At 59.8% G+C, this 26,624-nt stretch overlaps 4 protein-coding genes and 1 pseudogene across 10 annotated transcripts; 2 read left to right on the top strand and 3 right to left on the bottom strand.

The window, feature by feature from the left end:
* Positions 1–248: 248 nt before the first annotated feature.
* ANKZF1 (ankyrin repeat and zinc finger peptidyl tRNA hydrolase 1) lies at positions 249–6,880 on the top strand. Of its 7 annotated transcripts, none has more exons than XR_010080808.1 (16): positions 254–579; positions 865–974; positions 1,360–1,462; positions 1,861–2,045; positions 2,300–2,415; positions 2,531–2,684; positions 2,910–3,132; positions 3,302–3,403; positions 3,562–3,741; positions 3,838–3,945; positions 4,357–4,621; positions 5,092–5,203; positions 5,313–5,480; positions 5,581–5,651; positions 6,236–6,546; positions 6,669–6,880. XR_010080808.1 is itself a non-coding variant. In XM_063400703.1 (15 exons), exons 1-15 carry the CDS (start codon positions 459–461, stop codon positions 5,989–5,991), a joined length of 2,067 nt encoding a protein of 688 aa, XP_063256773.1. In that variant the 5' UTR covers positions 250–458; the 3' UTR covers positions 5,992–6,221. The 7 variants fall into 7 exon arrangements, 3 of the variants coding, with proteins under 3 accessions (XP_063256773.1, XP_063256774.1, XP_063256772.1); XR_010080807.1 differs by having other exon boundaries at positions 6,655–6,880; XM_063400703.1 differs by lacking the exons at positions 6,236–6,546; positions 6,669–6,880 and adding an exon at positions 5,943–6,221 and having other exon boundaries at positions 250–579.
* Positions 6,881–7,047: 167 nt separating this feature from the next.
* On the bottom strand, positions 7,048–12,742 carry GLB1L (galactosidase beta 1 like). The gene is made up of 16 exons (XM_063400705.1): positions 12,241–12,742; positions 11,664–11,836; positions 11,197–11,347; positions 10,875–10,935; positions 10,522–10,616; positions 9,957–10,137; positions 9,810–9,868; positions 9,562–9,683; positions 9,345–9,385; positions 8,927–9,045; positions 8,738–8,812; positions 8,572–8,661; positions 8,337–8,450; positions 7,918–8,049; positions 7,378–7,593; positions 7,048–7,301 (listed from the first exon to the last, which is right to left on the bottom strand). The coding sequence occupies exons 1-16, from the start codon at positions 12,376–12,378 to the stop codon at positions 7,083–7,085; spliced, it is 1,986 nt and encodes a 661-aa protein (XP_063256775.1). The 5' UTR covers positions 12,379–12,742; the 3' UTR covers positions 7,048–7,082.
* A 144-nt stretch (positions 12,743–12,886) lies between these two features.
* On the top strand, positions 12,887–15,463 carry STK16 (serine/threonine kinase 16). Its single transcript, XM_063400707.1, has 7 exons — positions 12,887–13,041; positions 13,805–14,024; positions 14,097–14,230; positions 14,305–14,425; positions 14,500–14,595; positions 14,663–14,784; positions 14,873–15,463. The coding sequence occupies exons 1-7, from the start codon at positions 12,956–12,958 to the stop codon at positions 15,009–15,011; spliced, it is 918 nt and encodes a 305-aa protein (XP_063256777.1). The 5' UTR covers positions 12,887–12,955; the 3' UTR covers positions 15,012–15,463.
* Positions 15,464–16,553: 1,090 nt separating this feature from the next.
* On the bottom strand, positions 16,554–20,480 carry LOC134552225 (tubulin alpha-5 chain). Its single transcript, XM_063400706.1, has 4 exons — positions 20,348–20,480; positions 18,508–18,730; positions 17,817–17,965; positions 16,554–17,605 (listed from the first exon to the last, which is right to left on the bottom strand). Exons 1-4 carry the CDS (start codon positions 20,348–20,350, stop codon positions 16,634–16,636), a joined length of 1,347 nt encoding a protein of 448 aa, XP_063256776.1. The 5' UTR covers positions 20,351–20,480; the 3' UTR covers positions 16,554–16,633.
* Positions 20,481–22,199: 1,719 nt separating this feature from the next.
* Positions 22,200–26,513, bottom strand: LOC134552222 (tubulin alpha-4A chain-like; annotated as a pseudogene).
* Positions 26,514–26,624: the final 111 nt, after the last annotated feature.

The following is a 26,624-nucleotide window of genomic DNA, read 5'->3' as shown; positions in this document are numbered from 1 at the left end:
GGCGGCCGGGAGTGAGCGGCGGGGCGGGCACGGGGGAGAGGGGAGCGGTGTCGGGGGTCACGGGGGAGAGGGGAGCGGGGAGCGGTGCCGGGGGTCAGGGGGGAGAGGGGAGCGGTGTCGGGGGTCACGGGGGAGCGGGGAGCGGTGTCGGGGGTCACGGGGGAGAGGGGAGCGGTGCCGGGGGTCACGGGGGAGCGGGGAGCGGTGCCGGGGGTCACGGGGGTACAGCAGCCCGGACCGGGGTGGGGGCGCAGCGACTTGGGGAAGGGGCATCGCGCACGGGCCAAGGGGGCGGTGCGGGATTGCCGGGGCGCTAGCGGGAGGGTCCCGGACACAGTGAGAGCTCGGCCGGGGGCAGAGCGGCGGGCCCGTGAGGCGGGTGTCGGGGCGGTCACTGGCGGGTGGTTCCCGACGGGCCCAGTACTCAGGCGCTGTCCCGTCCGCTGGGAACATTAGCCATGCCGGAGAGTAGGTCCGTGTTCGAGGCCACTCAGGACCCTGAATTCCTGCACGGGCTGACTCTTGTCACCGGAGCTGCTGCGGATGCGGGCGCTGCCGAGCTGGCACCTGTGAGCCACGGTGCGTGGGGCTCCGGGAGCGGCGGGAGGGAAGGTTTTTCACCAAGCTCGTGTCCACCACAGATTTGGTGTTCTCTCCCCAGCTCAGCTTGGGTGATCATCCCGGAGCTTGGCCATGGGAGCTACCTGGTGGGTGGGTAAATGGGCTTTTTTTGGTGACACCGCAAGGTCCCCGAAGCTCCTCTAACCGCAGGTTTCTTTGGGTTGGCTGAGGAGAGACCGAGGATCCAGTCCTTGCAGTGCAGCTTGCTGGGCTGCCTGTGCACAGCTCTAACTTGTTTTCCAGAGAAACCTGCAGCACCCAGCTGTGAGGAGAAGGCCTATGGGGTCACCGAGGTGCCAGAGAAGATGTGTTGCTTGACCTGCGGACAGGTGTTTGGGAGCCGGGAGGAGCAGGTGAGCAGAGCTGAGCCGTGGGAAGTGGCAGTGGGGCTTGCATGACTGAAGGGATCCTGCTGTGGAAGCTCAGCCCCAGCAAGGGGAAAACCAGTGCTGGTTGTTTGCACACTGCTCATGACCTGTTGGGATCTGGCACTCAAACCTTGTATATTATCAATTAAAAGTATTATTTACTGTAAGTAGAGGGTAATTGCAGCATAGGCCTGTACTTGTTCAGGTTAACTGTTTCATGGGTAACTCCTTAATATGCTGTGATTTTCGAGTCAGGACTGCTGAAGGAGCCCAGCATCAGTTTAGCCCTTGGGGTCTGTCACCTCATGCCCTTTGGTGGTGCTGGCTTTCGTGGACCACCCAGATGCTGCCAGACTTTTTTGCTCCACAGACTGAGCACTACCGTCTTGACTGGCACCGCTTCAACCTGAAGCAGCGACTCCTGGGGCGCCGGACGCTGTCTGCAGAGGTGTTTGAGGAGAAAAGCCGCACAGGTGAGGAGTTGAGCTGTCTGCACTGGAGGCCAGGGGCTGTCAGCAACCTCACTGGGGCTCTTCTGTACAGGAATGAAGCCTTCTGCTAGCACAGGGTCCCTTTATTCTGTCCCTGTGGGGTCTTCTCAGGGTCCAGCACTGCTCCTGAGATGTTAGGATTTGTTATAGGGAGAAGGAGGTGTTTTAACTGAGCCTCTGCCTTAGCATGTCTGGGGATCCAGAGCCCCAAACTCCTATAGCCCCAGGTCACAGCCTGTTTGTGATATGTAGGCTTATTTGACAGAACATTTCTGGGGTCATCGGCACTCCGCAAGTGCCCTTGAAATCACCTACAGAGTTTTGGGGAGGCTGTTTGCTAATCTTGCTTTGTTTCTCTGCATCTTTTCTTTTCCTTGCAGGTGATGTTTCCAGCATCTCAGGATCCGACTCGGATAGCTCTGATGTGAGCAGTGAGTCAGAGTCGCTGCCTTCTGCCAGTGACACTCCCCGGACCCCCGAGACTGCCCGCTCCCACAAGGTGCTGCTCCGCAATGCGAAGGGCCAGCTCATCTCTGTGTACCGCTGTGTGCTGGTCACTGGGAAGGCAAGTCACAGCCCAGCTTTTTGGGAGAGGGACTCCAGAAAAGGTGGGTGGCACCAGGGTGTAGATGTCTCTCTGACAGTCTCCTACCTCCTGTGATAGGAAGGGTAGACGCTGGTGCCAGGCCTATTATTTGGCTCTAGGGTGCTCCCAGAAACCTGCTTCTGGGGCTAGCAGAGAGGCTGGTCTCTGTCCTGGGGACAGCAAGAGGTAAGGAGGTAATGCCATGCGTGCTAGCAAGGGTGTCTGTGTATCAGGGTGACCTTGAGGAGCCGTTGGATCTGACAGCATCACTGCAGAGCCTCAGTGCAAGCACGTGCTGGGTTGTGCTGATGATGGGTGGCGGGCACTTCGCAGGAGCAGTGTTCCGGGGGTGAGTACAGGGGGACAGCGGCATCGCCCCTCTGGGCACAGTCAGCTGGAGCTACTTTTGCATGTTAATGCCATGCACACTAAGCTCTGTTGCTCGTGTCTGCCCCTCTCCACAGCCTGCAGGTGCAGGAGCACAAGACCTTCCACCGCTACACGGTGCGAGCACGGCGGGGCACAGCCCAGGGCCTTTGGGATGCCCAGACGCCAGGGTCAGCACCCAGATCGGCTGGGGCCTCCCTGCGCCGCTACAACGAGGCTGCACTGCTCAAGGTGAGCGTGCACCACAGAGCTGGGCTCTTGGCAGGGACAGTGGTCCTGGTTGCCTCTGACAGGTGGTCCCACACTGCTGCTGGAGGGCATGGCAGGGGGGATGGGCTCTGGAAAAGGGGCAGGGCCCAACTGAGGCTACTCGATTCTGGATTTGTCCCTGCTCCAGAGCTATGTCTGCCCACATAGTGTGCTCAGGATCCCATAAAGCTTCTCCTTTCTCCCCAGGATATTCAGGACCTCCTGACAGCCTGGGCACAGCACCTGAATGAAGCTCAGCGCATCTTCCTCCGGGCCCCTCGTCACAACCGTGCGCTGCTCTTCGGAGGCAGGAACCCACCCCTCTCCCGAGGGGACCCTCGCATCTGCCACATCCCCCTCAGCACCCGCAGGGCCACACTGCGAGAGGTGCTGCGAGTGCACACCACACTGGCCAGCCTGCAGGTGTATGGTGAGTTGGACCAGTGTCTGTGGGTCGGGGCAGGTAGGGTGACATGGTCCCTTGTGCATTAGGGGATGCTACCCTATGGGGTGGAGGTGCTAGCTCTTCAGCCCTCAGTCCCTGGAGACATGGGTGCTCCCTGTCCCCAGGCAATGACGGGAGCACCCTTGCTGCCCAGGGAAGGACACACCACTGGAGGACATCACTGGCTCCCCCCGGAAGGTCTGGCAGAAGAGGCAGCAGAAGGCAGAGGTGGATCCCCCGCAGGAAGACACAACTGGTGAGTTGAACCACGGAGGGAGACATGACTCTGAGCAAGCAGGAGGGGTCAGATGTTATGGGCCAGATTTGCAGCTTCGGAGTGTGGCTGGACAGGAGAAAGATAGGGTGTTCTTGGCTGAGAGCCCTGAGTGATTCGTTCTGTGTGGGGGGCCTTAGCCCCAGTCTTATCACCCCCTTCAGCCCCAGAGGATGAGGACGAAGAGGAGGAAGAAAGCCCTGCAGGGGAACTGGAGACTGTGGAAGTGACATTAGGGACCTTGCACCTCCGGGAGTTCGAAGTGATGCCCAAGCGAAACCGCAAACGGAGGAAGAAGAGGGACAAGAAGGTGGAGAAAGGTGAGGGGGAAGAACTGGCAGGGACAGTGTAGGAAGGCCATGGCTAGGATGCAGGCTGACCCTGACCCTCTTCCTCACCATGTGTTGCCTGTGCAGGGCCTAGTCCTGAAGAGACTGGATACCAGTGTGGGCAGCCTGGCTTGGAGCCAGTGACAGAGCTGCAGGGGGAGGCTAAGGCTGGGCTGCTTCCCTGGAGCAATGGAGGTAAGTGGGGTTGGGAGCTGCGTTTGCTAGATGTCTGCTCTGTTTACTGGTCACCTTTCAGTGGGGTGAAGAGCACATAGTCATGCAGGTGCCCAGAACAGCTGGGTTTGAGAAGTCTTAGTACAGTCACTTGCCTTTGAGTGAGCTGTGTGTTTGGAGCCAAGGGAGCCAGGCAGCACCTAGCTAAGCCAGGTGTTTTGGGGGAATTGGAGTGGGTCTTACTTCAGGAGAGGACTTGGCTGCTGCCAGCAGTGCTTAGCAATGCCATAGCACATTGCCACAGACTCTGAAGGTGCTGGAGATCCTGCAGTACCCAAATGCAGCTAGCAAGCTGATGCATTGTGTGTGTTCCCTAGTTAGACCAGAGTGCTGCTCTGCCCATCAGACTCCTCTCCTGTTCTTCCCTCACAGGAGACCCTCAGACCCAGCTCTGCGATGCTCTGTTCACTGCCTGCAAGACAGGGGATGTGCAGACACTGCGGCACCTCCTGGGTGTGCCAGAGAACGGGGGCCTGCCAGGGGACAGTGAGGAAGGGGAATCTCTGGATATGGCCCGCTCCCTGCTGAACCAGCCCGTGGACGAGCGTGGCTGCACCCTGCTCCATGTGGCAGCACGGGCTGGCAAGGCTGAGGCTGTGTGTCTGCTGCTGCAGGCGGGGGCAGACCCTGCCCTCAGGTATGGCAGGACACCCAGTGGTTCACAACCCTGCCTGTGGCAGTCCAGCAACTCACTCCTGTCTCAGCCACAGGAAACTGGTGCCACTCTTGTCCTGGGACAGCCAGTATTGCTCTCTATGACCTGGGACATCTGGGGTTTTTATGGGAGCCTAGGAGCTGAACCACCCTTCTGTCTGCTTGCCTGGGCTGGCATGGCAGCAGGTGAGCAGTGCCTCAGAGTGCACCCAGATTTTTTGGTAGGCAGTTCCAAGGGCCAGGATGAGACAAAAGCCCCATGCAGGGGCTTTGAGAGGCAAGAAGGATTTGGAGGATTCTGGGATAGGAATAAGGAACTTTCCCCTCCTTGCTTGTGATACTGTGGCCAGTAGTACACACTGCTCACCTCCAGGGAGTCTCTGGGCATACAGCTCAGTGGAATGCAGACAGTAAGATGGCAGTGTAGTTGCTCTGGTCTCCCTTGTCTCACAGGGACAGGCAGGAGAGGACCCCATACTGCGTCTCTGCTGACAGACTGACCCGCAATGCCTTCCGCAAGTTCATGGTGGACCATCCAGACAAGTACGACTACAGCCGTGCCAAGGTGGGTGCCTGCCCTCTGCCCTCACCGGCAGGAGCACCGCAGAGCAAAGCTCTCCTTTCCCACTTGTGCCATTGCCCCAGGCTCAGTGGGATATGCTGCCTGCCCTCAGGTGCCAGGGCCCCTGACCAAGGAGATGGAGGCCAAGAAGCTGGAGAAGAAGCGGGCACAGAAAGCCCAGCGGAAGCAACGGGAGCAAGCACAGCGGGAGGAGCAGCGGCGCTGGGAGCAGGAGCAGGAAAACAAGCAGCGGTTTGCAGCCCTGTCTGACAGGGAGAAGGTGGGGACAGGGAAGGGGATATAGCCCAGAGAGGGCAGTGGTGATGTGCTGGGCACAACAGCTCCCAGGGCTGCAGGGCTGAGCTGTCTCTGCTCCCCAGAGGGCACTGGCTGCTGAGCGCAGGTTGGCTGCACAGCTGCAGGATACCGGCACGACTCTCGCCAACATCAGGTAACCATCCCAGCAGCATGGCTCTGAAGACAGAGCTCTGAAGACAGATGCTCCCATGTCAGCACAGCTGTTCTCTGCCTTCCTTGCTCCAGTTCTCATTTCCAGTCCAAAGCTATTCCTGTCCACTCAATTCCCAATAGTGCTTGTGTAAAAGTTTCCTCCTTCTCTTGCCCTGCTCCCCTCAAACATTTTGCTAAGGATGACTTGGTGCACTTGCAGCCAAATCTCTACAGCAAGCCAATGCCCCAGCCACTCCTGTGTCCCTGTTTACTTTCCTCTCCCACCCCACAGGTTTGTTGGCAGTGAGCACTCCCCATGCCTATCTGGGCAGAGGCTTTAAAACCTTAACAGGGCCAAGTCCCTCCCTGTTCATCCTGCCTCAAAGGACCTCACATCATGCTCCCACAGGGCATCTCCCCCAGGGAGTCCCAGCCAGGCTGTTGGGTGAGCACATCACCTCTGAGAAGCCCCAGCTCCCTCATGCTGCTGGTGTCTTGTGTCACAGTCCAGGCAGGGAATCCTTTCCTCTTCTAATGCTTTTGCAAACCCCCTTTGCTCAGGGCCAGCTCTGCTCTTTCCTGCAGTCGCTGCTGGCATTGTGGAGAGTCCCTGCTGGGACGGATCCCTTTCCATTACCTCGACTTCTCCTTCTGTTCCACGGCCTGCCTGCAAACCCACCGCCGGGCCCAGGCTGGCCGCACCTAACGCTGGAGACTGCTGCCACCTGCCAAGGACCACTGTGGCAGGGACATGGCTGAGCACTGGCTGTGCAGCAAGGAAGAGCCTGTGGAGCAGTGATGGTCTGAGAGGGACTGAGCTGGCCACGTCACTCTCCCGGGCAGTTCTGGCAAGGCTCTGGGCATGAATATTGCTCTGGGTGGTGACTCTGGCAAAGGTAATAACTGAGAGGTCTCCATGTGCTAGTGTGAGGGGCTGGGACTGTTTGGTGCCCTGGCCCCAGCCAGGGCTCCTGCTGCCAGCTTTTCTCATGGCTACCTCATAGGTTGCTGTCTGTAGGTAAGGACAGCTCCTGACACACAGGCCCTGCAGCCCTGAGCTATCTGCAGCCATGCCTGTGGACACCCCCAAGGCTGTGCTTTTACCTCTCCTCTCCTGGCTGCCATCAGCATCTCAGCCTTCGTGTTAGCAACTACATCCTCCACCTACATTGTCAATAAAGAGGTGCCTTGACGCCCTGGCCATGGGGGGAGTCAGCATGGTCACTGGAACTATTTGGGATGAGTGTGGCGTTGACATGCAAATCAAGCTCAATCCTGGGTTCATTACTCATTAGCAGGGGCCCTGCCTGTCCCCACTGTCCCCAGAGGTCTGTGCCACGACCTGTGCTACTTTCCTTAGCCGTTGTGCTGAATCAGTCCCCTGTCATCTCCCCAACCCCAGTGAGAGGCAAGGCCAGTGCCCAGCAGTGTTTTACTCTGTGGCCATGGTGCTGCAGCCAAGTGTCCTGTTGTAGAGGGGTCGGTCAAGGAAGAGCAAGAGAGGAGTGGGAGGTGCCCCTTCCAGCTCCAGCACTGTGATGTTGTTGGGATGGCCGACATGCAGCAGCGAGCCAGGCACAAAGAGGGTCTGCTGGGGCCCTCGACGGGTCCAGTACCGGCCCAAGTTGAAGCCATTTATCCACAGTAGTCCCTGAAAGATGATGCAGATGGGACTGAGCTGTGTCCTGGTCCGCTCTTACCCCTTTCCCAGTTACACACTGCTTTACCTTGCTCCAACCTGGGAACTTCACGAAGGTGTCCCAGGCAATGCCAGGTGTCTCAAAGGTCCCAGTGTAGAAGACTGGCCCCACTCTGCCCCCACTGCTTGATTTTGGCAGGGCAGTGTGGGGCCAGCCCTGTTGGACTGCAGTGTCTATGGCCAGGGGATAGATCAGCCAGTTGCTGAGAGGCCTGGAGTTCAATGAGAGGTTTCCCAGCAAACCCTGAGATGGAACAGGAGGGGGAATGAAGCAGCAGTATCTGCCACAGGCAGGACACTTGGCAACCCCAGTGAGTGTACCCCTTGCAGCAGGGAAGGTGGGATGGGATCCCTTCTAAGGAGCGAAGGGCCCTGGCAGCTGTGGCAGCACAGGTGGGAGAGGGGTGCCAGTCTCGCCTGTCCTGGCAGGTTTGAGATGAACCAGTGAGCAGGACTGGGATTGGCCCCACCAAAGCTGGACTTTGTCTCAGGTGGCAGTAGAGGGGGTGTTTGGTCACATGGGTTGCCAGGCCATCCCCTCTGGAGCCTCAGGGCTCTCTCCCCTTACCTTGAAGTCACTGGTGTTGGCCCCAAAGCTGATCCTGCCCATGTTCTCCAGGAGTATGTCCAGGTTGTCCCCTGCTCTGCCTGTTACATGCAGTGTTGTCTGCCCGTCCCGCTCCAGTGTTCCCTGGTACTCCTAAAGCCACAAAGTCAATGCTGCTGGCCCATGTTTGGATCTCAGCACACCCAACACTGCCAGCAGGCCCATAGCATCCTGCTGCCAGCACTGCCAGAGCCACGGCTGCTCTCTGCCCCCAAAAGAGGGGGCAAATTTGGGTCCAAGAGCCACCCCACAAAGGCTCAGTATGGCTTTTGGCACCCTGGCTGTCCCCAAGACCCTGGCATGGCACAGCCCCACTGCCAGCAGGTCGCAGAGTCCTCTGAAGCACTGTCCCAGGGACTGGTGTGCTCCCCTAGCCTCACCTTCTGCAGCATCACGTAGCCACGATCACAGATACTGTGGGGCGGAGCGCCCAGCTTGGCGGGGTCCGGGACATCCCAGGGCAGCTGTGTGCGGTACACCATAAAGCCATGGATCTGCAGGACACAGTGCAGTGGCATAGGAAGGGAAATGGAGCTGGAAGTGAGCTCTGCTCCTCTGCCCCAGAGCCAGGGCCAGGCAGACAGGAGCATCTCCTCAAGTGTCCCAGCCTCTCACCTGCTTTAGCGCCTCAAAGGTGAGAGGGAACTGGCTCTGGATGGGCCCAGAGGGGCACAGCACATCCAAGACATCCAGGAGGTCAGCGTACTGCAGAGAGGGATGGATGCTGGGCAGTTGAGCAGTGCCATGCTGGGGCAGTACAGCCTTCAGGATAGGCACTCACCTTCTGCAGGGCCACCCAGCCGTAGGCATACTTGGGGGTGGCAGGTGGCATTGGACCAACTGGCAGGGGCTGGAACTGAACAGCAGACTGTCAGCTGGCCCCATGGCAAGCAGGGAGATGTCCCTTGCCCTGCTGGTACACAAGCAGCCGAGCCCAGTACTGTCCCCTTACTGCTGCCAGGTTTGTTACCTTGCTGATGACCGTACGAATGGCAAATAGCTTCTCGGTGGGGTCTCCTGCCTCTGAGAGGGGGGCATCATAGTCATAGCTGGTGGTCACTGGTTTGTACTGGTCCTTGTAGTCAGCACCTGGCCAAGGAAGTGATGTGAGCTGGAGCAAGGGGCTCTGGCACAGGCCAGGGCATGGAACTCAGCCCCAGGCTGGCTGCAGTGCAATGTTGGGGGGCATGACCCAGAACTCTGAGCCCCTGCACAGGCATGAAAGGAGTCCCTAGGAGAAGACAAGCTTGGGTTCAAGGGCCCTTGGCTATGTGTCAACCTGCCCCATGAGACAGAACAAGAGCCTGAAGCAGGCTTCTCAGGGATGGCCAAAGAAAGCCCCCCAGCCCTGCAGTGTGCCTCCCTCCCTAGGGCAAGGCTCTACTCACCGCTCCAGTAGGCAAAATTCGTCCCTCCATGGAACATGTACCTATGATACACCCCAGAGAGCCTGGTTAGCAACCCAGAGACCCAGCAGGGGCTCACCAGGCACTGCCCCTTCCCTCCAGCACCCACAGTCCCTGCTGGCCTGATCCCTGTGGGATGAAGGCAAGAGGTGATGCCCACTCCCCTGGTGGCTGTGCCCTCTGCCAGCTGACTACTTGCATGTTGATGCTGGCTCCCATCTGCAGCATGTCTTCCAGCCCCCGGGCCACCCACGCAGCGCTGGTGCTGGCATGTGCCTCACCCCAGTAGTCCAGCCAACCTGTGTAGTACTCAGAGTTTACCTGGAGGAGAAAGGGACTGTCACCTGCAGCCTGGGCCCAGTGCCTTTCTTTGCTTCGCTGCCTGGCACCTCTGCCTCCCCAAAACCGACGCGGGTCAGCCCCCCACAGCACCCATGCCAAGCTCACCAGGGGCCCCTTTGGTTCCACACAGCGCTGAGCACCAAATGCCTCTGTCACATTAGATCCTGTGGAGATGGAGAGAGGGAGGTTTGAGCAGGACAGAGAAGGGGCCCACATCCTCTCTCTCCTCCTCCTCCTCCCCAGCAGGGATACCTGGCCCAAAGTCGACGGTGGCGTAGAGCCCCTGCAGCGTGCCACAGCGCAGCTCCTCTGCTCGCGCGCTGTCGGTGGTGAAGAGCAGCACCTCGCTCCCCAGCAGTGCCCGAAAGGAGCCCAGCAGATGCCGCAGGTATCCATAGTCACAGGCATAGTAGCTCCCATATTCATTCTCCACCTGCAAGCAGGGCAGGGACTGGTACACAGTATGCACATGGCAGGGATGCAGACAGGGCCCTTGTCCACTGGGATGAGCACCAAGCCCCCCGATTTCTTCTGGACATCATCAGATGTCCTGACAACCCCCGGGTGGGTCCTGAGCATAACCTTCCAGTCCCACCATGAGCTCCAGCTCTGTCAGTGTCCCTCAAACCACAGCTTTGGTGATGGCAGGCATCTCAGATTCCCAGTCCTTGGATTTAGATCCAGGTCCAGAAGTTGGGGATGATTTATCAGAGCTTTGCTAGATAAGATCATTGTGTAGGGGATACTGGTGGCTTTTTGGGGCACATCCAGAGATGACCCAGAGCAGGGCATGGGACTGGGCCTCACAGCACCTTACCTGCACACTGATGATGTTCCCTCCCTGCTGGTACAGGCGTGGCTTGATCTTGGGCAGCAGGACATGGAGCCAGGAGTCCACAGCTGCCAGGTAGGCTGGAGGGACAGAGGCAGGGCAGGGGCTGGCTGCAGCATCCACCACCTGCAGCCAGCCTGCCAGGAGGAAGACGCAGCAGATGGGGCAGGGTCAGGTGAGACAGGGAAGTAGAGATGGAGTACAAACGATGGGCATCTCAGAAAATGGAGATGATGGGAAAGACCACGCAGGCAGAGCTGGCAGGTATGTGGAGACAATGCCACGACTAGCACCAGGCTGTAAGGACATGGTGGCCAGAGCCCTGTGCTGAGCCTCACCAGGGTTGGAAGTGCGCAGGTTGATGTCTGGTTTCCACAGCAGCCAGGCAGGCAAGCCACCCTGGAGAAACACAGAGAGGCAGAAACACAGAATGGCAGAGAGGCAGACAAACCGCTCAGCAGCCTGGGTCTGCACAGAGCTGAAATTGGCCAGTGCAATGCTAGTGCTTGGCAGCAGCACAGCATGTGGCCTGTGGGGCAGCAGCCTGGGCACAGCAGGCACGGCACTAGAGTCAGTGCGACAGCCAGAAGGGCCAGCCCTGCTGTGCCCTTCCCAGACCACCCATCACCCCTCTGTGCCAGGCTGGTGGCTGGGGCTCACCATCTCCCACTCTGCACAAATGTAGGGCCCTGGCCGCAGTATCACCAGAAGTCCCAGCTCAGCTGTCAGGTCCAGGAAGGCTTCCACATCCCGGTTCCCAGTGAAGTCATAAACTCCTGGCAGTGTCTCATGGTAGTTCCAGGGGACATAGCTAGGGTGAGAGGGGAGATCAGCATGTAGGGGCCAAGGACACCCCAGCACGACAGGGAACCATCCCACCAGCTGGTCCCTCTGCTTCTGGCAGTTGGCCTGCAGCCTGGGCTGAGGATGGCAGCTTGGGCTGGACTGGAACTAGCTCACACTCATGCTTGTGTCTGGCAGGGGTGACCTGGAGGGTCACAGACAAGTGCAAGTGTTGGTCCTTGCTCCCTGTGGTCAGACAACACCCTTGTCTCTTTTTGTACTGATCCCAGAAACCCCGTGGTGGCTGTGGGCTGTGCACAGTCAGGGCTATCGCCATGGCTTACACCTGCACAGTGCTGAGCCCACTCATGTACATCTTGAGCAGCCGGTCCCTCCAGGCAGGGCGCGGGACACGGGCATAGTGGATGCTGCCCGAGATGTAGCGGAACGGGGCACCGTCCTTGCGGAAGCAGTTGTGCTCGTAGTCCAGCTGGAAGGAGCGTGCCGAAGGGGAGGCCTGCAGGAAAGGGACAGAGCTGAAGGGCTGCAGAACCTCCCTGAGCCCAAGTGCCCCCTCCTGTACTTCCTAGGACAGGCACTGATGGGGCTGGTTCTTGGAGGAGCCTTACCCCGAAGTTTGGGTACTGAACTGTCCTGGGAAAGCAGGAGCTGAACCTCCCTGCTAATCAAACACCCGGCGGCTGGGCAGGGACGGGTGCTGCTGGGGTGGGTGCTTCGAGGGCAGGGAAGGAGCTGGGAATGCAAGCGGGGTCATTGTGGCGGGACATGGGCTGCTGCAGGAGGGAGCTACAGAACTACGAGTATGGAGACGGATCGGGAAGTAAGGCAGATTCCGGAGGCGTCCCACCGGCTCCTTCATCCTGCGCGCTTCTCCCAGACTTTCCACCCTTGTTTGCTAACCTGCAGTGGGTGCAGGAGCCCCGCTGCCAGCAGCAGGGCGAGGGCCGGCAGCCCCATCCTCGCCGGGTGCTCGGCAGGCCCGCGCTGGGGGCCGCAGTCGGACGTGGCCATCACCATCACGCGGCCCCAGAAGGACATGGGCCAGCGCCCGGCCCCTCCTTCTCCCGGTCCCAAGTGCAGGCAGCTGGAACAGCTGGGGCGGGGCCTTGGGAAAGGGGTGGGCGGCTCCGAGCCTCCACGTCTGTCCTGCCGCGCTTCAGCCCCCGCAAAGCCCACCCCAGCAGGGGATGCAGGCGACACAACGCCCCCCGAGCCAGCTCCGGCTGCCGGCTCCTCGTGGAGTTGAGTGACAATCAAAGTGAGGGGAGAAGGAGCCTCACAAAAGTGTCACCACCAGGCAGAAGAACCCTTCCACTGAGCTCAGCCCGCTTGTTCCATCAGAGAGATGGTGATGGAAAGCTCGGCTGTAGCTCTGATCGGAGGGCTGCTGCTGCTGGATGAGGGAAAGGAAAACGTCCCCGGGCCGAGGGTTAGAGCTGGTGACAGAGCTGGTGACAGGGGTGTCAGGCGGTGCTGCAGGACGGGACGAGCCCGCTGCAGGGAGGAGGGAGCCCAGCTGCCGCGGGCGCGGGCAGCGGGAGGCGGTGGCGCCCCGCCCGCGGTGACGCGGGTGACGCGGGTGACGCGCGGCGGCGGGCGATGACGCGGGCGGGCGATGGGGCAGACGCTGTGCGTCTGCTCCCGCGGCACCGTCAGCCTGGGGGGAGCGCGCTACCTCCTGCTCCACCGCCTGGCAGAGGGGTGCGCGGCGGGCCGGGGCGCGGCGGGCTCCGGGCGGGCGTGCCCGTGCTCCGGAAGGGATGCTCGGGCAAGGGGGGTCCGCGGGCGTGCTCGGGGTGGGGGGGATGCTTGGGCACGGGCGTGCTTGTGTATGGGGGATGCTCGGGCGTGGGAGATGCGCGGGCCTGGGGGTGCTTGTATAGGGGGAGTGTGCTTGGGTGTGGGGGGCGTGCTTGGGCACGGGGGTGATTGTGCATGGGAGGTGATTTGGCATTGGGGTGGTTCTCTGGAATGGGGAGATGCTTAGGCATGGGGGGTGATTGTGCATGAGGACGTGCTTGGGCACGGGGGTGACACTCAGGCACGGGATCCTTGGGCATGGTGAGGAGATGCTTGACCTCCAGTCACCTTGGGGCTTGGGGAAATACTTGGGCTTGGTGAGGGATGATGCTTCAGCACAGGGGGTGCTTGTGCATGTGTCCTGGGGTGACAGGACATTTTCATGATGATTCTCTTGCTGAGTGACAGGGATGGGTTGGTCATTCCCAGAAGTGGGTGCTTGGAGCCATGGGAGTGGGGATGATTCGGCCAGTGGGGCTTTTCATACAGAGAGGGGATGCTTTGGGTTCCCAGAGGGATCCTGCAAGGTGGGGGGATGTGCAAACCTGGGGAATTCATGCTGCTCTCTATTCCCCTCCCCTGGGTGCTCATAGATGAGACTAGGCACAAGGCCCCAACATGGATGTCACAGCCCCCAACCCATGCTATTCTTGACTCCTTGCAGGGGCTTCAGCTATGTGGACCTGGTGGAGGGGCTGCGGGATGGACGCTTCTACGCCCTGAAGCGCATCCTGTGTCACGACAAGGAGGACCGCCAGGCCGCCCTGCACGAGGTGGAGATGCACGGCCTCTTCAACCACCCCAACATCCTGCCCCTGGTGGCCCACTGCATGGTGGAGAAGGGCACCAAGCACGAAGCCTGGCTTCTCCTGCCCTATGTGAAGGTGAGGAGAGCTTTCCTGGCTGCCCCACCACCCCAGGAGCAGCAGTAGTAACCAGCTGCTTGTGTTTGCTAGGGGGGAACCCTATGGAGAGAAGTGGAAACACTGCGAGAGAAAGGGACCTTCATGCCAGAGCAGCGGATCCTCCTCATCCTCCATGGGATCTGCCGTGGCCTGCAAGCCATCCACAGCAAGGGCTATGCACACAGGTGAGGGGTGGCAGCACTGGCTGGGGGGATTGGCAGGGGCCCCAGTGGGCATTCAGTGATGTCTGCCCCCACAGGGACCTCAAGCCCACCAATGTGCTGCTGGATGAGGATGACCAGCCTGTGCTGATGGACCTGGGCTCCATGAACCAAGCTCGCATCGAAGTCAACAGCTCTCAAGAGGCCATGGCTGTGCAGGTGGGTGGCCTGGGACGTCACCCCACGAGCCTGTCCCTGCTCCAGTCCCTTCATCCCCATCCTCCTCTCTGCAGGACTGGGCTGCCCAGCGCTGCACCATCTCCTACCGTGCCCCCGAACTCTTCACAGTGCCGAGCCAGTGTGTCATAGATGAGCGTACGGATATCTGGGTAAGGATCCAGCCCTCTGCCCCCCGCCCCACTGCTGCAGGGCTGCACTAACACCACCACGCTCCAGTCCTTAGGCTGTGTGCTGTACTGCATGATGTTTGGAGAGGGCCCCTATGATGCCATCTTCCAGAAGGGTGACAGTGTGGCACTTGCAGTTCAGAACCCACTCACATTGCCCTCCACAACCAGGTGAGGGGCTGGGGAGGGTGACCCTGTTCCTGGGTGGCCCCTTGTCCTGTGTGTCACATGGGTCCTCCCCTCACTGTCTTTCTTCCAGGTACTCGGCTGCCTTGCAACGCCTGCTCTTCTCCATGATGACAGTGAACCCCCAGGAGAGACCCAGCATAAATGAAGTCCTGCACCAACTGGAGGGGCTGCAGCCAGCACCAGCGGGACAGGACACCACACAGATCTGAGCCCATCCCCTTCCAGTGGTGACGCATCCTGAGGCTGAGCCAGGGGAAAAGCAGCTGCCCTAATCCCTGCAGCCCTGTTGCAGAGGGGATTGATGCCCTGAGGGACAGCTGCTGCTCTGTGCTGGAGGTGTGTTGGATTTGGAGTGTTCTGTGCCCTGGATGCTGCTGCCTGGGCCTTGGTCTGTGCCCCTGAGCTCTGAATATGTCATTGCTGCTAAACGTGGGTCCCTTGCCAGCTGCTACCTTCCCTGGAGGTGGCAGAAAAGGATGTTGTGGGACCCCTCCTGGGGACAGGAGCCGCTGTCCTGCAGCTCTGTGCCCCAGGAAGGTTGCTGCTGCCCCGGGCAGAGCTGCGGGCCGGATCCCGGTGCTGTGCTGGAGGGAGGCAGAGGGAGTGCCCACTCTGCCAGGCTCTTGGCACCAATGTTGCCTTGTGTTTGAAGTAAAGTATGTTCTTGCGGAGGTGTGGCTGTGTCCCTGTCTGCAGGAAGGGGTGCTGCCAGGGCACGGGGAGAGCAGGGCACACTGTCTGGGTTAAGCAGCCAAGCGTTGCTGGAGGGGAAGGGCAGCAGAGGCCAGCCGGGGCAGCACAGCCAGAGCATTAGCAGTAAGCAGGGAAAGTTAATCCCTGGCCCCAGAATGCTCTTGTTGGGAGCTAACACAACTCTGCAGCTGGAGCCAGACACTGCTGTTCAGAGCCTCAGAGCTGGGCACTGCAGGGCAGGGATCAGCACAGGCAGGCAGGCAGTGGCAGGGGTACAGACAGAACTTCTCTGCTGCCCATGGAGAGGGAGGTGGTCACCCAGACTGGGAAGCTGCCAGACTTTGGGAGGCAAGAGCAGCAGCTCTGCTTTGGTGGGGTATGCAGAGCATGGGGACACAGCACAACCACCCCAGCACTGAGGACACCCCCAGCCCAGCAGGCAGCCTTGGCTGGAGGGGCTCCCTAGGGCTCCAGCAGCTGGGCTACCTACAGAGAGGAGTAAAAAAGATGCAGACAAGCAGTTTCACAGGGAGCATTCTCCTCCTTTAATCCTCTCACCGCACACAGCAGTACAGCAGCCGCAGGGGTTCGTGCCATGCTGGGTGCCATTGCAGGAGACACCCACTGCACCAGAGGGCTGCGCACACCCCTTGCCCTGTATGGTAACAACAGGGGCAAGGCCAGATTGCTCCTGCTGCTTCAACCACTATCTTTCCACGTGAGCCCACCTACCCTTAGGCTGCATATGAGAAGACCCAACAGCTGCCATTCTTTTCTTGCTCAGACTAAATCTCTCTCCTGAGCTCCAGGATAAAACACGGGGCCATATACCACACGAGGAAGCATTACCCACCCCTGGCTGAGCAACGAGTGGGGTGGGATGTGTGCCATGGCACCAGGGACTAGACCCCAGGGCTCTTACCTGCACAGGTAGCAAGCTGGAGCTGGAACAGAGCATTGGGAGGAAGCATAGCAGCACCAGTAGCAGGGCTGAAACACTCACCACACACCTGACCTGGCAAGAGACCGATACAGCTGGGGGGATAGTGGGAGACACGGAAGATCTGAAATGGTTTATTGCAAAGGGTTTGCAGGAAACACAGGGAAGGAGCGTGGTCCTTTTTTGCCTGAGGCTTCTCTACTCCTCACCCTCTTCTTCGTCCTCATAGGAGTCAAGGCCCACTTCCTCGTAATCCTTCTCCAGAGCGGCCATGTCTTCCCGCGCCTCGGAGAACTCCCCTTCCTCCATGCCCTCCCCCACGTACCAGTGCACGAAGGCGCGCTTGGCATACATCAGGTCAAACTTGTGGTCCAGGCGGGCCCAGGCCTCGGCGATGGCCGTGGTGTTGCTCAGCATGCAGACGGCGCGCTGCACCTTGGCCAGGTCCCCCCCTGGCACCACCGTGGGCGGCTGGTAGTTGATGCCCACCTTGAAGCCCGTGGGGCACCAGTCCACAAACTGGATGCTGCGCTTGGTCTTGATGGTGGCGATGGCGGCGTTGACGTCCTTGGGCACCACGTCCCCACGGTACAGCAGGCAGCAGGCCATGTACTTGCCATGGCGAGGGTCACACTTCACCATCTGGTTAGCTGGCTCAAAGCAGGAGTTGGTGATTTCAGCTACCGACAGCTGCTCATGATAAGCCTTCTCTGCGGAGATGACAGGGGCATAGGTGGCCAGGGGGAAGTGAATGCGAGGGTAGGGCACCAGGTTGGTTTGGAACTCTGTCAGATCCACATTCAGGGCTCCATCAAACCGCAGTGATGCTGTGATGGATGAGACAATCTGACTGATGAGTCTGTTCAAGTTGGTGTAGGTTGGGCGCTCAATGTCCAGGTTGCGGCGGCAGATGTCATAGATGGCCTCGTTGTCCACCATGAAAGCACAGTCCGAGTGCTCCAGTGTAGTGTGGGTGGTGAGAATGGAGTTGTAGGGCTCTACCACAGCCGTGGAGACTTGTGGTGCCGGGTAGATGGAGAATTCCAGCTTGGACTTCTTGCCATAATCAACAGAGAGTCGCTCCATCAACAGGGAGGTGAATCCAGAGCCAGTGCCACCTCCAAAACTGTGAAACACCAGGAATCCCTGGAGGCCTGTGCACTGGTCAGCCTGTGGTGAGAGATTAGGAGAGGTTGCTCTGAGATACATTTCTTTGTGACAGTCTGGCTGTCCACAATTCCCTTCAGGACCTGGTCTGTCCCTGCCCTGGTCAGCTGCATATCCCTCCCAGGGCACAGCACCGCTTGCAGTGTGTTCTGAGCCCCAGCAGGATGCTGGACTTCAGTCCAGGAAGACACATCCCCTCTCTGTAATCACTTACCAGCTTACGAATCCTGTCCAGCACTTGATCAATGATCTCTTTGCCGATGGTGTAGTGCCCACGGGCATAGTTGTTGGCAGCATCCTCCTTGCCAGTGATCAGCTGCTCGGGGTGAAAGAGCTGTCGGTAGACTCCTCCCCGAACCTCATCTAGGAGAGAACAGGGGCAGGTTGAGCCCAGTGGAGGTTGTTGCTTTGAGCCGGCCGCCTAGCAGACACGTGGGTGCTAGCAGCCCGTCCCTCACCTTGGCTCCGCCTGCGATGGCATGGCCAAGGACCTACACGTCAGCAAAGTCAACACCAGCATCAGGTTTCTGTGGCATCAGGAGGTGGCTGCCACCTCCCTGCGCAGCTCAGCTTCTCCCACCCTTTGGGAGCTGCCTGCCCACAGTGCAGCAAGAGCTGCCGTGCCGGTTGGGCTGGTTTCTCTGCGCACACGTGGTGCAAGCACCGCTGACTCTAGGACACTTCAAGAACAATAGCAGGTGCTCATGTCTGTGGCTTCTCCCGAGGGAAAAAAAAGGCCCTCGGGTCGAACCCAGTGCATGATTTTGTCAGAGGACCAAGAGCACCAGCTGCCTGCTACTCACCTATAGGGGTACCTCAGGCTGTGTGAACTCCAGGGAGCATCCTGCAAAGGATCGTTCTCCAAAATATTGACCTCTATCACTGCCCAATCAGGGTGCACTCACCAATCACGGTGGGCTCCAGGTCCACAAAGATGGCCCGTGGGACGTGCTTCCCAGCCCCAGTCTCACAGAAGAAGGTGGTGAAGGAGTCATCCCCTCCGCCAATGGTTTTGTCGCTGGGCATCTGCCCGTCGGGCTGGATGCCGTGCTCCAGGCAGTACAGCTCCCAGCAGGTGTTGCCCATCTGGACGCCGGCCTGGCCGACGTGGACGGAGATGCACTCACGCTGGGGAGAGGGAGGCAGGGTCAGATCCTGGCACAGCTCTGTCCTGTGCTCCAGGAAGGGCTCTACCTGGTTCCAGTATCACACAGTCACCTGCACTGGACCTACTCTGGTCAGTGGTCCCAGAGAGCACACTTGTCTTTGGGTGATGTCCTGTATCACCCCAAGGTGCTCCCCATAGCTAGCTTTGTCCTCAGCCATGCACAAGCACCATGCCAGATCAAGAGGCAGTTCTGGCATCCTTCTTGCCCCTGCACTCACTGGGGGCCACCAGCAAAATGGCCTCTGGCTGGGTCTGTCCTCCAGCAGTAAGGGGAGCAGAGCCTGGCCCAGCTACTCTGCCAGGGTTCCTGGCAGCTTCAGCCCCTTCCCATGCAACAGCAGCCCAGTAAAAACCTGAGCTGACAGGGGCACACATTTAACCCATGAGGGGCAATCTGCATGAAGAAACCCTTCTGCCTGCTGCTCCAGAGCCAGATAAGCAGTATTGTGGGGTGAGTGGCCTTCGAGATGCAAGGGTGGTAGGTAGACGTAAGGATTGGTGATGAAGATCAGCAGTTTCTGAGGCAACATAGATTCCCTCAGCTACACAGTCCCAACCCTGTGCTGCAAAACCCGTGTTGGTAGAAGTGCTGAGGAGCAGGCTGTGAGCTGGAGATGTGCCTCATGCACTCCCATTCAGGAGGTGCAGGCTTGTTACGCTGCTCCAGCATCCCTTCTCTGCTGTCCCTGGCATCCCGCCTCTGCTAGTCCTAGCATCCCTGTTCCTCTGCTCCCGGCATCGCTGCCTCCCCGAGCAGGACATCCCGACTCAGCCTCGAGGTCCTGCAGCAATTTGCTACTGCATTCCCCGACTGCACAGTGCCCTTGGCAGCGATGGGCTCCGTGCCCCGGTCCAGCGCCCGGGTAGGACAAGGGCTCCTGCTTCCTGCGGGAGGGCCAAGAGCAGCCCCAGCCGCAGAGAGGAAGGGAGGGCAGCTGGGGGCAGCTTCCCCGGCAGGGCCCGCTCAGCGCTGCGGCGGGCAGAGCGCTGCGCTCGCTGCGTCTTCTGGCACGGCCCCGGCCCACTCCTGAGCCGCTAAATATAGCCAGCTCCGGCCCCGGGCGAGGGCAGCGGCGACTGCCCGCTCCGGAGAGCGTCCCCAGCCCGCTCCGCCGCTGCCAGACGCCCGCGGGACGAGACTGAAGGGACAGGACCCCCACACCCGTTCCCCGCCGCCAGCCCCGACGGAGCGCGCTGTCCCGGGGGGAGCCCCGCCGAACGCCCAGATCCGGCCCCCGGTGCCCGGCTGGCGCTCCCACCCTCGGCAGCTGTCCCCGTCCATCCGCGGCCACCGCTCCCCACCGGAGAGGTCACCCCGCTCTGTCCCAGCGCCCCCCCGCGCTGCGCGGGCGGTGGCGGGGGGAGCAGGCGCCCCGGTGCCGGTGGCGGGGGGGGGGACAGAGGGCGGTGGGGGCGCGGCCGCCCCCGGGCAGGGGCCGGTAGGGCTGCCCAAGGTCACGGCGGGGAAGGAGGGGGCGCATCGCGACGGCTCCGCCGGGCACGGTGCTGGGGGGGCACCGCCGCGGGGCCGCCGGGCGCCCTCCCGCCGCCGTGCCCGCCGCCCGGCCTGCACTCACCATGTTGCGGTGGGTGATGCGGGCTGTCCCGGCGGCTCGGTGCGGCGGGGCTCGGCGCGGAGCTGCAGCTGCTGCAATCCCCGCCGCAGCGCTCTCTTATGGGTGGGAGGGGCTTGGTGCCGCCACGCCCCCTTTTTGGGGACATTTGCATGCGGGGAGGGAGTACCCCCTTCGGGGGCCGCGGGAGCCTGGCGGGGTCCTCCCGGCTGCGGAGGAACCCCGAGGTGAGCGCCTCGAAGCTGCTCCCCCTTCTCTGCCGGGAGGGAGGTGGGGGCATCGGTTCAGGCTGCCGGCAGGAAGCCTGGGGACCAGCCCTCGGGGGTGACAGGCAGTGCCGAGCCACCAGCACCGGAGGCAGAGCAGGTAGAACAGTCCCTAACCTGCTCTGCTACCAGCTCCCCCAGAGATGTAGGGAGACCCTGAGTCCATTTGGGCCTCCAGAACAGGAGAAAGGAGAAGAAACACGATAGAGACACGTATCAGACTCGGGAGCCCCCCAAACCTCCCTTCGCCGTCAATGCTCTGGGAGGCTCCAGCCAAGGTTTGCCCTTCTCTCCCGATGGGAACAGACAGGCAGTGCTGCACAACCCTGTGAGGCTGCAGATCTGCATGACAAATCTGGGCTGCCAAAAAAAGGTCATTGCAGCCTGCTTGCTGTTAATAACTTGTGACTACATCCAGAGCAGCAGCTCTGTTTGAGCCCTAGTCAGTGCAGCCACCTCTGCCAAGGCCAGGGCTGATCCTGCTACTGAGGATGCTCAGACCATCAGCCTTGAATGCTGCCTGAGCAGGGAGAGGGCTCTGTCTTTGCTGCCAGGACCTTGGGTCACATAGCTACCCCCCTGGCCATGGGGATGGATGGGCCTCTGCTGCTCAGTAGTGTGCCAGGATACACTACTGGGTCCCTTGTCCAGGGCAGAGCTGCAGGATAACTTTTAGAAAAAGCTATAGGGCACAATTCCAACTCCTACCTCCTTCTGGTGGCAGTCATGTCTGTGAAGACACAGGGAGATGTCACCAAGGGAATTACTCTGAAGGAGCAGATCCCCTCCTTTCCCCACAGTAGACAAGACATAAGGAGTGGATCAGAGCAGCACCTGGTGTGAGGGGCAGTGACTCCTGCCCTGGCATAGCAGCAGCAGGCACCAATCCGTCTGAGCCTGGCACTCCAGTCACAGGCAAGCAAAACAGAGCCAGCAGTCCTGCACAGTGAGATGAGTGGCTGGCAGTGCTCCAGCAGCCAGGGCTGGCCCCCACTCTCCCCTCCAGCTGACGCGGGTGCATGCTGGGAGGAGGAGGGCAGGGGAGGACAACCCCTGTGGGTCAATATAGCTGGAGCATTAGTGGTAAGCGGGGAAAATTAATCTCTGGAACCAGCACACTGGATAATGGGTAACAGAAATCTCCAGTTTGCAGCTGGGGCCAGGAGCTGATGCTAGGACTACTTACCAGCAGGCAGGGCAGTGGGAGGACTCAAAATGGGGACAATGCAGAAGATGATCTGGGCCAGGTAGAGTAGGGCCACATGCCCCAGTGGGAAGGCAGAGCACTAGCAGAGCAGGGCAAGCTGAGGGCGGAGGTAATCCCAGATAGAGGACCCCATGCCTAAGCTTAGCATTTCTCCTACCTCATCACCAGCCCTCCTCCGGATCCCCTTGGTGGACGTGCTCCAGCACCTCCCCAGAGCCTGCCACGTGTCCTGGACAAATCCCTCTGGTATGGGGCTCTCACCTATGTGGGGAGCTGGGGCTGGAGCAGAGCACTGGGAGGAAGCATAGCAGCACCAGTAGCAGGGCTGAAACACTCATCACACACCTGACCTGGCAAGAGACCAATACAGCTGGGGGGATAGTGGGAGACACGGAAGATCTGAAATGGTTTATTGCAAAGGGTTTGCAGGAAACACAGGGAAGGAGCGTGGTCCTTTTTTGCCTGAGGCTTCTCTACTCCTCACCCTCTTCTTCGTCCTCATAGGAGTCAAGGCCCACTTCCTCGTAATCCTTCTCCAGAGCGGCCATGTCTTCCCGCGCCTCGGAGAACTCCCCTTCCTCCATGCCCTCCCCCACGTACCAGTGCACGAAGGCGCGCTTGGCGTACATCAGGTCAAACTTGTGGTCCAGGCGGGCCCAGGCCTCGGCGATGGCCGTGGTGTTGCTCAGCATGCAGACGGCGCGCTGCACCTTGGCCAGGTCCCCTCCTGGCACCACCGTGGGCGGCTGGTAGTTGATGCCCACCTTGAAGCCCGTGGGGCACCAGTCCACAAACTGGATGCTGCGCTTGGTCTTGATGGTGGCGATGGCGGCGTTGACGTCCTTGGGCACCACGTCCCCACGGTACAGCAGGCAGCAGGCCATGTACTTGCCATGGCGAGGGTCACACTTCACCATCTGGTTAGCTGGCTCAAAGCAGGAGTTGGTGATTTCAGCTACCGACAGCTGCTCATGATAAGCTCTCTCAGCAGAAACCACAGGGGCGTAGGTGGCCAGGGGGAAGTGAATGCGAGGGTAGGGCACCAGGTTGGTTTGGAACTCTGTCAGATCCACATTCAGGGCTCCATCAAACCGCAGTGATGCCGTGATGGATGAAACAACCTGGCTGATGAGTCTGTTCAAGTTGGTGTAGGTTGGGCGCTCAATGTCCAGGTTGCGGCGGCAGATGTCATAGATGGCCTCGTTGTCCACCATGAAAGCACAGTCCGAGTGCTCCAGTGTAGTGTGGGTGGTGAGAATGGAGTTGTAGGGCTCTACCACAGCCGTGGAGACTTGTGGTGCCGGGTAGATGGAGAATTCCAGCTTGGACTTCTTGCCATAATCAACAGAGAGTCGCTCCATCAACAGGGAGGTGAATCCAGAGCCAGTGCCACCTCCAAAACTGCGAAACACCAGGAATCCCTGGAGGCCTGTGCACTGGTCAGCCTGTGGAGAGACACAAGTAAGGTTCCCTCAAACAGTGACTTGGCTGGAGGGAAGTTTTAGAGTTTTGTTTGGGTAGCTGCAGATTCCCCCCAAGGTGCAACAGAGCTCACACCATGCTCCCACCCCTTAAATGATGCTGTACTCCAGTCCAGGAAGACACATCCCCTCTCTGTAATCACTTACCAGCTTACGAATCCTGTCCAGTACTTGATCAATGATCTCTTTGCCAATGGTGTAGTGCCCACGGGCATAGTTGTTGGCAGCATCCTCCTTGCCTGTGATCATCTGTTCAGGGTGGAAGAGCTGTCGGTAGACTCCTCCCCGAATCTCATCTAGGAGAGAGTGGCATAATAGATTTGCGAACTGGATCCGGGGAAAGGTACCAGGAGCCACTCTCGGGAGCATCCTGCAAAGGATCGTTCTCCAAAATAACGACCTCTATCACTGCCCAATCAGGGTGCACTCACCAATCACGGTGGGCTCCAGGTCCACAAAGATGGCCCGTGGGACGTGCTTCCCAGCCCCAGTCTCACAGAAGAAGGTGGTGAAGGAGTCATCCCCTCCGCCAATGGTTTTGTCGCTGGGCATCTGCCCGTCGGGCTGGATGCCGTGCTCCAGGCAGTACAGCTCCCAGCAGGTGTTGCCCATCTGGACGCCGGCCTGGCCGACGTGGACGGAGATGCACTCACGCTGGGGAGAGGGAAGCAGGGTCAGATCCCAACAGAGACCAGAAATGCAATCACTGCAGGAAGTGCACAGCCCTGGAAGGGCAGCTCTGGCCGTTGCCAGCTTGGGCAAGCTACACTGCCCTCATGCCTGAGTGCCCTGTGTCCATTGCAATTTGCTGCTTTCTCCCAAATATAGTGCTCTGCCTCTCATCACTGTACTGACCACCTCAGGAGCCTAAGGAGATGGAGATGCATCTAGGGGAGCCTAGGATACCAGGCCATCCATCCTCTGGATTGGCCCTTCCTACAGTCCTGGATAGCATCCAGTGAGCACCTTCTCCATTGCCCAAACATCCATACGGCTTAAGGGCTGAGGCCTGGCAGCTTCTGGCACAGTCCCTGTTGCAATTCCAACAGCAGAGCTGGAGGTTGAGATGGCAGAGCATCACCGGGACACTGGGAGATGAGGGCACTGAGGATGGGTGTCCAGCAAGAGAGGGGATTTACAAACATTAACAGTTGCCATGCTCTGAGGCTCAGCTTCCCTAAATTAGCTCTGGAGGAGGAGGAAGCGTTAGCTGCATTTTTTAAGTCAATGGAAAAGCTGAGGTGGGAGGGTCTCCTAGCTCATAGCTTCAAGTGTAGTCTCAGGTCCCTCAGGAGAAACCAGGTGAAGGTGGGCTCTGCAACCTCACTCCCTTCAGATGAGACACCCCAGAGCCTGCAGTTCTTTTGATAAGAATGAAAGTATTCAGTGCTTTAGACCTGTTGTTGCCAAGGACTTCAATGTGTCATCAGGCACAACTGAGTCAGAGGAGCATCCAAATCAAACTGTATTTCCAGAGCCATGGTGCCTCACTATGAGTCAGCTGGCAGGAAGCCTGTGGAACCAGCCATTCTGCACTCAGGAGCAGGGCAATGACTGCTGCCCCATGAAGTTGCACAGGATGCAGCATGTCCTGGCTCTCTGCATCTAAAGTGCTTTCTGTGCTGCATTTCAGAGGCAGCAGTGACAGTGAGGGATGGCAAAAATATAAGCCCTTAATACCCACGGTGAGAGGCAGAAGGTCATCTTCTCACCTTTCCCAAAGCTGAGGTGCAAGAAGAGCAAAGCAATACCCCACCTATCCCTCCCAGCACATCCCTAAACATTGTGTAACACAAGGAGCCAAGGGTAAGACCTGAGGACTTAAGACATGAGATAAGTCTTCCAGGATCCTCTGCAGAAGGGCACAGAAAACTCTTGGCACAGATGCAAGCACCTCAAGGAAGAGGACATGAGAGAGGACTCCTCCCTGGCATAGAACCTTGTGAATCTGCGTGGGGGTGTCAGAGGGTTGTGCTACTCACTGCACTTCATCCCAACAACAAACAGCAGCCAGGACTGGCTCTGTGGGACGCAGCACTGGCAATAACCGGGCAGGCAGCGCTGGCAATAACCGGGCAGAGCCCAGCAGCACCAGGACGCAGCAATGCTGGTCATCAGCCAGCACACTCTGCCTTCTCCACGGCAAAGTCTGGCACAGGAAGGGCTGGGAGCATGGCTCCGTGGGACAGCAGGCAGGGTGCCCGGGAAACCCGGGGGCTGGGATGCTCTCCAGGGGAGCTGGAGAGCTCATGAGCCAGAGATCGTCGCAGGATCACGGCGGCAGGGCAGCCTGGAAGCGCACCCACAGTGATGTCCATCCTTGGAGCAGGGCAGTGGGAGAAGGAAGCCACTGCTTACTGCCGCAGCTCAGCTGTGGGTCGGCAGCTGAGCTGTGGGGGGCTGGCAGACGGGGCGGACTGCCCGCAGCCGGGGATGGTACCGCAGGACACGGGCAGGAACAGACACTACCAAAAGTGGGAGAGGGACGAGAGGATGAGAGGTGACGTGTCCGTCCGAGCGCCGGTCTCCGCAGCCGGCGGGGCTCGCTGGTGGCCTCCTTGCCACGAGTACAAGGGGATGCTCAAAGATGGGAGGCTGCTGAGAGCCGGGGAGAGAACAGGTCGGGAAGAGGCTGAGGCCAGGCAAAGGCAGGGCAAGCACAGCGGGCACTCCGGTCGTCAGCTGCCCGCATTCTGGGCTCCCGGCAGAGCCCTCCCGGGAAGCCACGAGGAGCCCAGCCCGCTCCGGGAAGCACTCGCGGGACCGGAGGGAGAGAGCAGCCGGGGCTGGCACTCACCATGATGCCGCCGCTGCCGCACGACCTGCCCGTCCCCGGACTGCCGCAGCTCCGTACGCCGGGGCGGCCGCGCCGCCGCCGCCTTATACTGGGGGCGGCACCGGCGCTCCGGGGCGGGCGGCCCCGCCCGACACAACCCCAAGCGCTGCCGTAGATTTGCGGGCATTGCGCGTATTTGCACAGCTTTGCAGAGATGGGGATGTGCTACCTGGCGGGGTGCACTGGTGGGGCATCCGGGGAGCACCCCCCGACTGGGGACGGGAGACCCGGGGGTCCCCTCGAGGAAAGGGCCATGGGGCATAAGTGTTGTTCCTGCTATGCTTGCCAGTCTTGGCAGAGGGGTTCTGCTGAAGAACAGAGATGGCACCTTCTGGCTTGATGTCCTGCTGGTAAAAGGCACCATCCAGCCACTCTCCACCCGGAGAGGCTTCGGGGGCTGAAGCACAAAAGCCAGCAAAGAACTTGGTCCAGGTCTTCCCTCCTGGTGGGCTTAGGTGCTGATGTGATCCTTGAACCAGGTCTCTGGCAG

The sequence above is a fragment of the Prinia subflava genome, chromosome 6 (genome assembly GCF_021018805.1).
Source record: "Prinia subflava isolate CZ2003 ecotype Zambia chromosome 6, Cam_Psub_1.2, whole genome shotgun sequence".
NCBI classification, from domain to species: Eukaryota; Metazoa; Chordata; class Aves; order Passeriformes; family Cisticolidae; genus Prinia; species Prinia subflava.
Note: the sequence above shows the minus strand (reverse complement) of the source record. Positions and strands in the feature narration are given on the sequence as shown.

Excerpts from the sequence above, each read along its gene's own strand:
- ANKZF1 (XM_063400702.1), top strand. The coding sequence starts at position 459 with ATGCCGGAGAGTAGGTCCGTGTTCGAGGCCACTCAGGACCCTGAATTC. Across the intron at positions 5,204-5,312 it reads ACGACTACAGCCGTGCCAAG|GTGCCAGGGCCCCTGACCAA; the intron begins GTGGGTGCCTGC and ends GCCTGCCCTCAG. Across the intron at positions 5,652-6,235 it reads ACGACTCTCGCCAACATCAG|TCGCTGCTGGCATTGTGGAG; the intron begins GTAACCATCCCA and ends TCTTTCCTGCAG.
- GLB1L (XM_063400705.1), bottom strand. The coding sequence starts at position 12,378 with ATGTCCTTCTGGGGCCGCGTGATGGTGATGGCCACGTCCGACTGCGGC. Across the intron at positions 9,684-9,809 it reads TGGAACCAAAGGGGCCCCTG|GTAAACTCTGAGTACTACAC; the intron begins GTGAGCTTGGCA and ends TTTCTCCTCCAG. Across the intron at positions 9,386-9,561 it reads ATGGGAGCCAGCATCAACAT|GTACATGTTCCATGGAGGGA; the intron begins GCAAGTAGTCAG and ends GGTGTATCATAG.
- STK16 (XM_063400707.1), top strand. The coding sequence starts at position 12,956 with ATGGGGCAGACGCTGTGCGTCTGCTCCCGCGGCACCGTCAGCCTGGGG. Across the intron at positions 14,426-14,499 it reads AAGAGGCCATGGCTGTGCAG|GACTGGGCTGCCCAGCGCTG; the intron begins GTGGGTGGCCTG and ends TCCTCTCTGCAG. Across the intron at positions 14,596-14,662 it reads ATGAGCGTACGGATATCTGG|TCCTTAGGCTGTGTGCTGTA; the intron begins GTAAGGATCCAG and ends ACCACGCTCCAG.
- LOC134552225 (XM_063400706.1), bottom strand. Across the intron at positions 17,966-18,507 it reads CCTGGAGCCCACCGTGATTG|ATGAGGTTCGGGGAGGAGTC; the intron begins GTGAGTGCACCC and ends GTTCTCTCCTAG. Across the intron at positions 17,606-17,816 it reads TGGACAGGATTCGTAAGCTG|GCTGACCAGTGCACAGGCCT; the intron begins GTAAGTGATTAC and ends CTCTCACCACAG.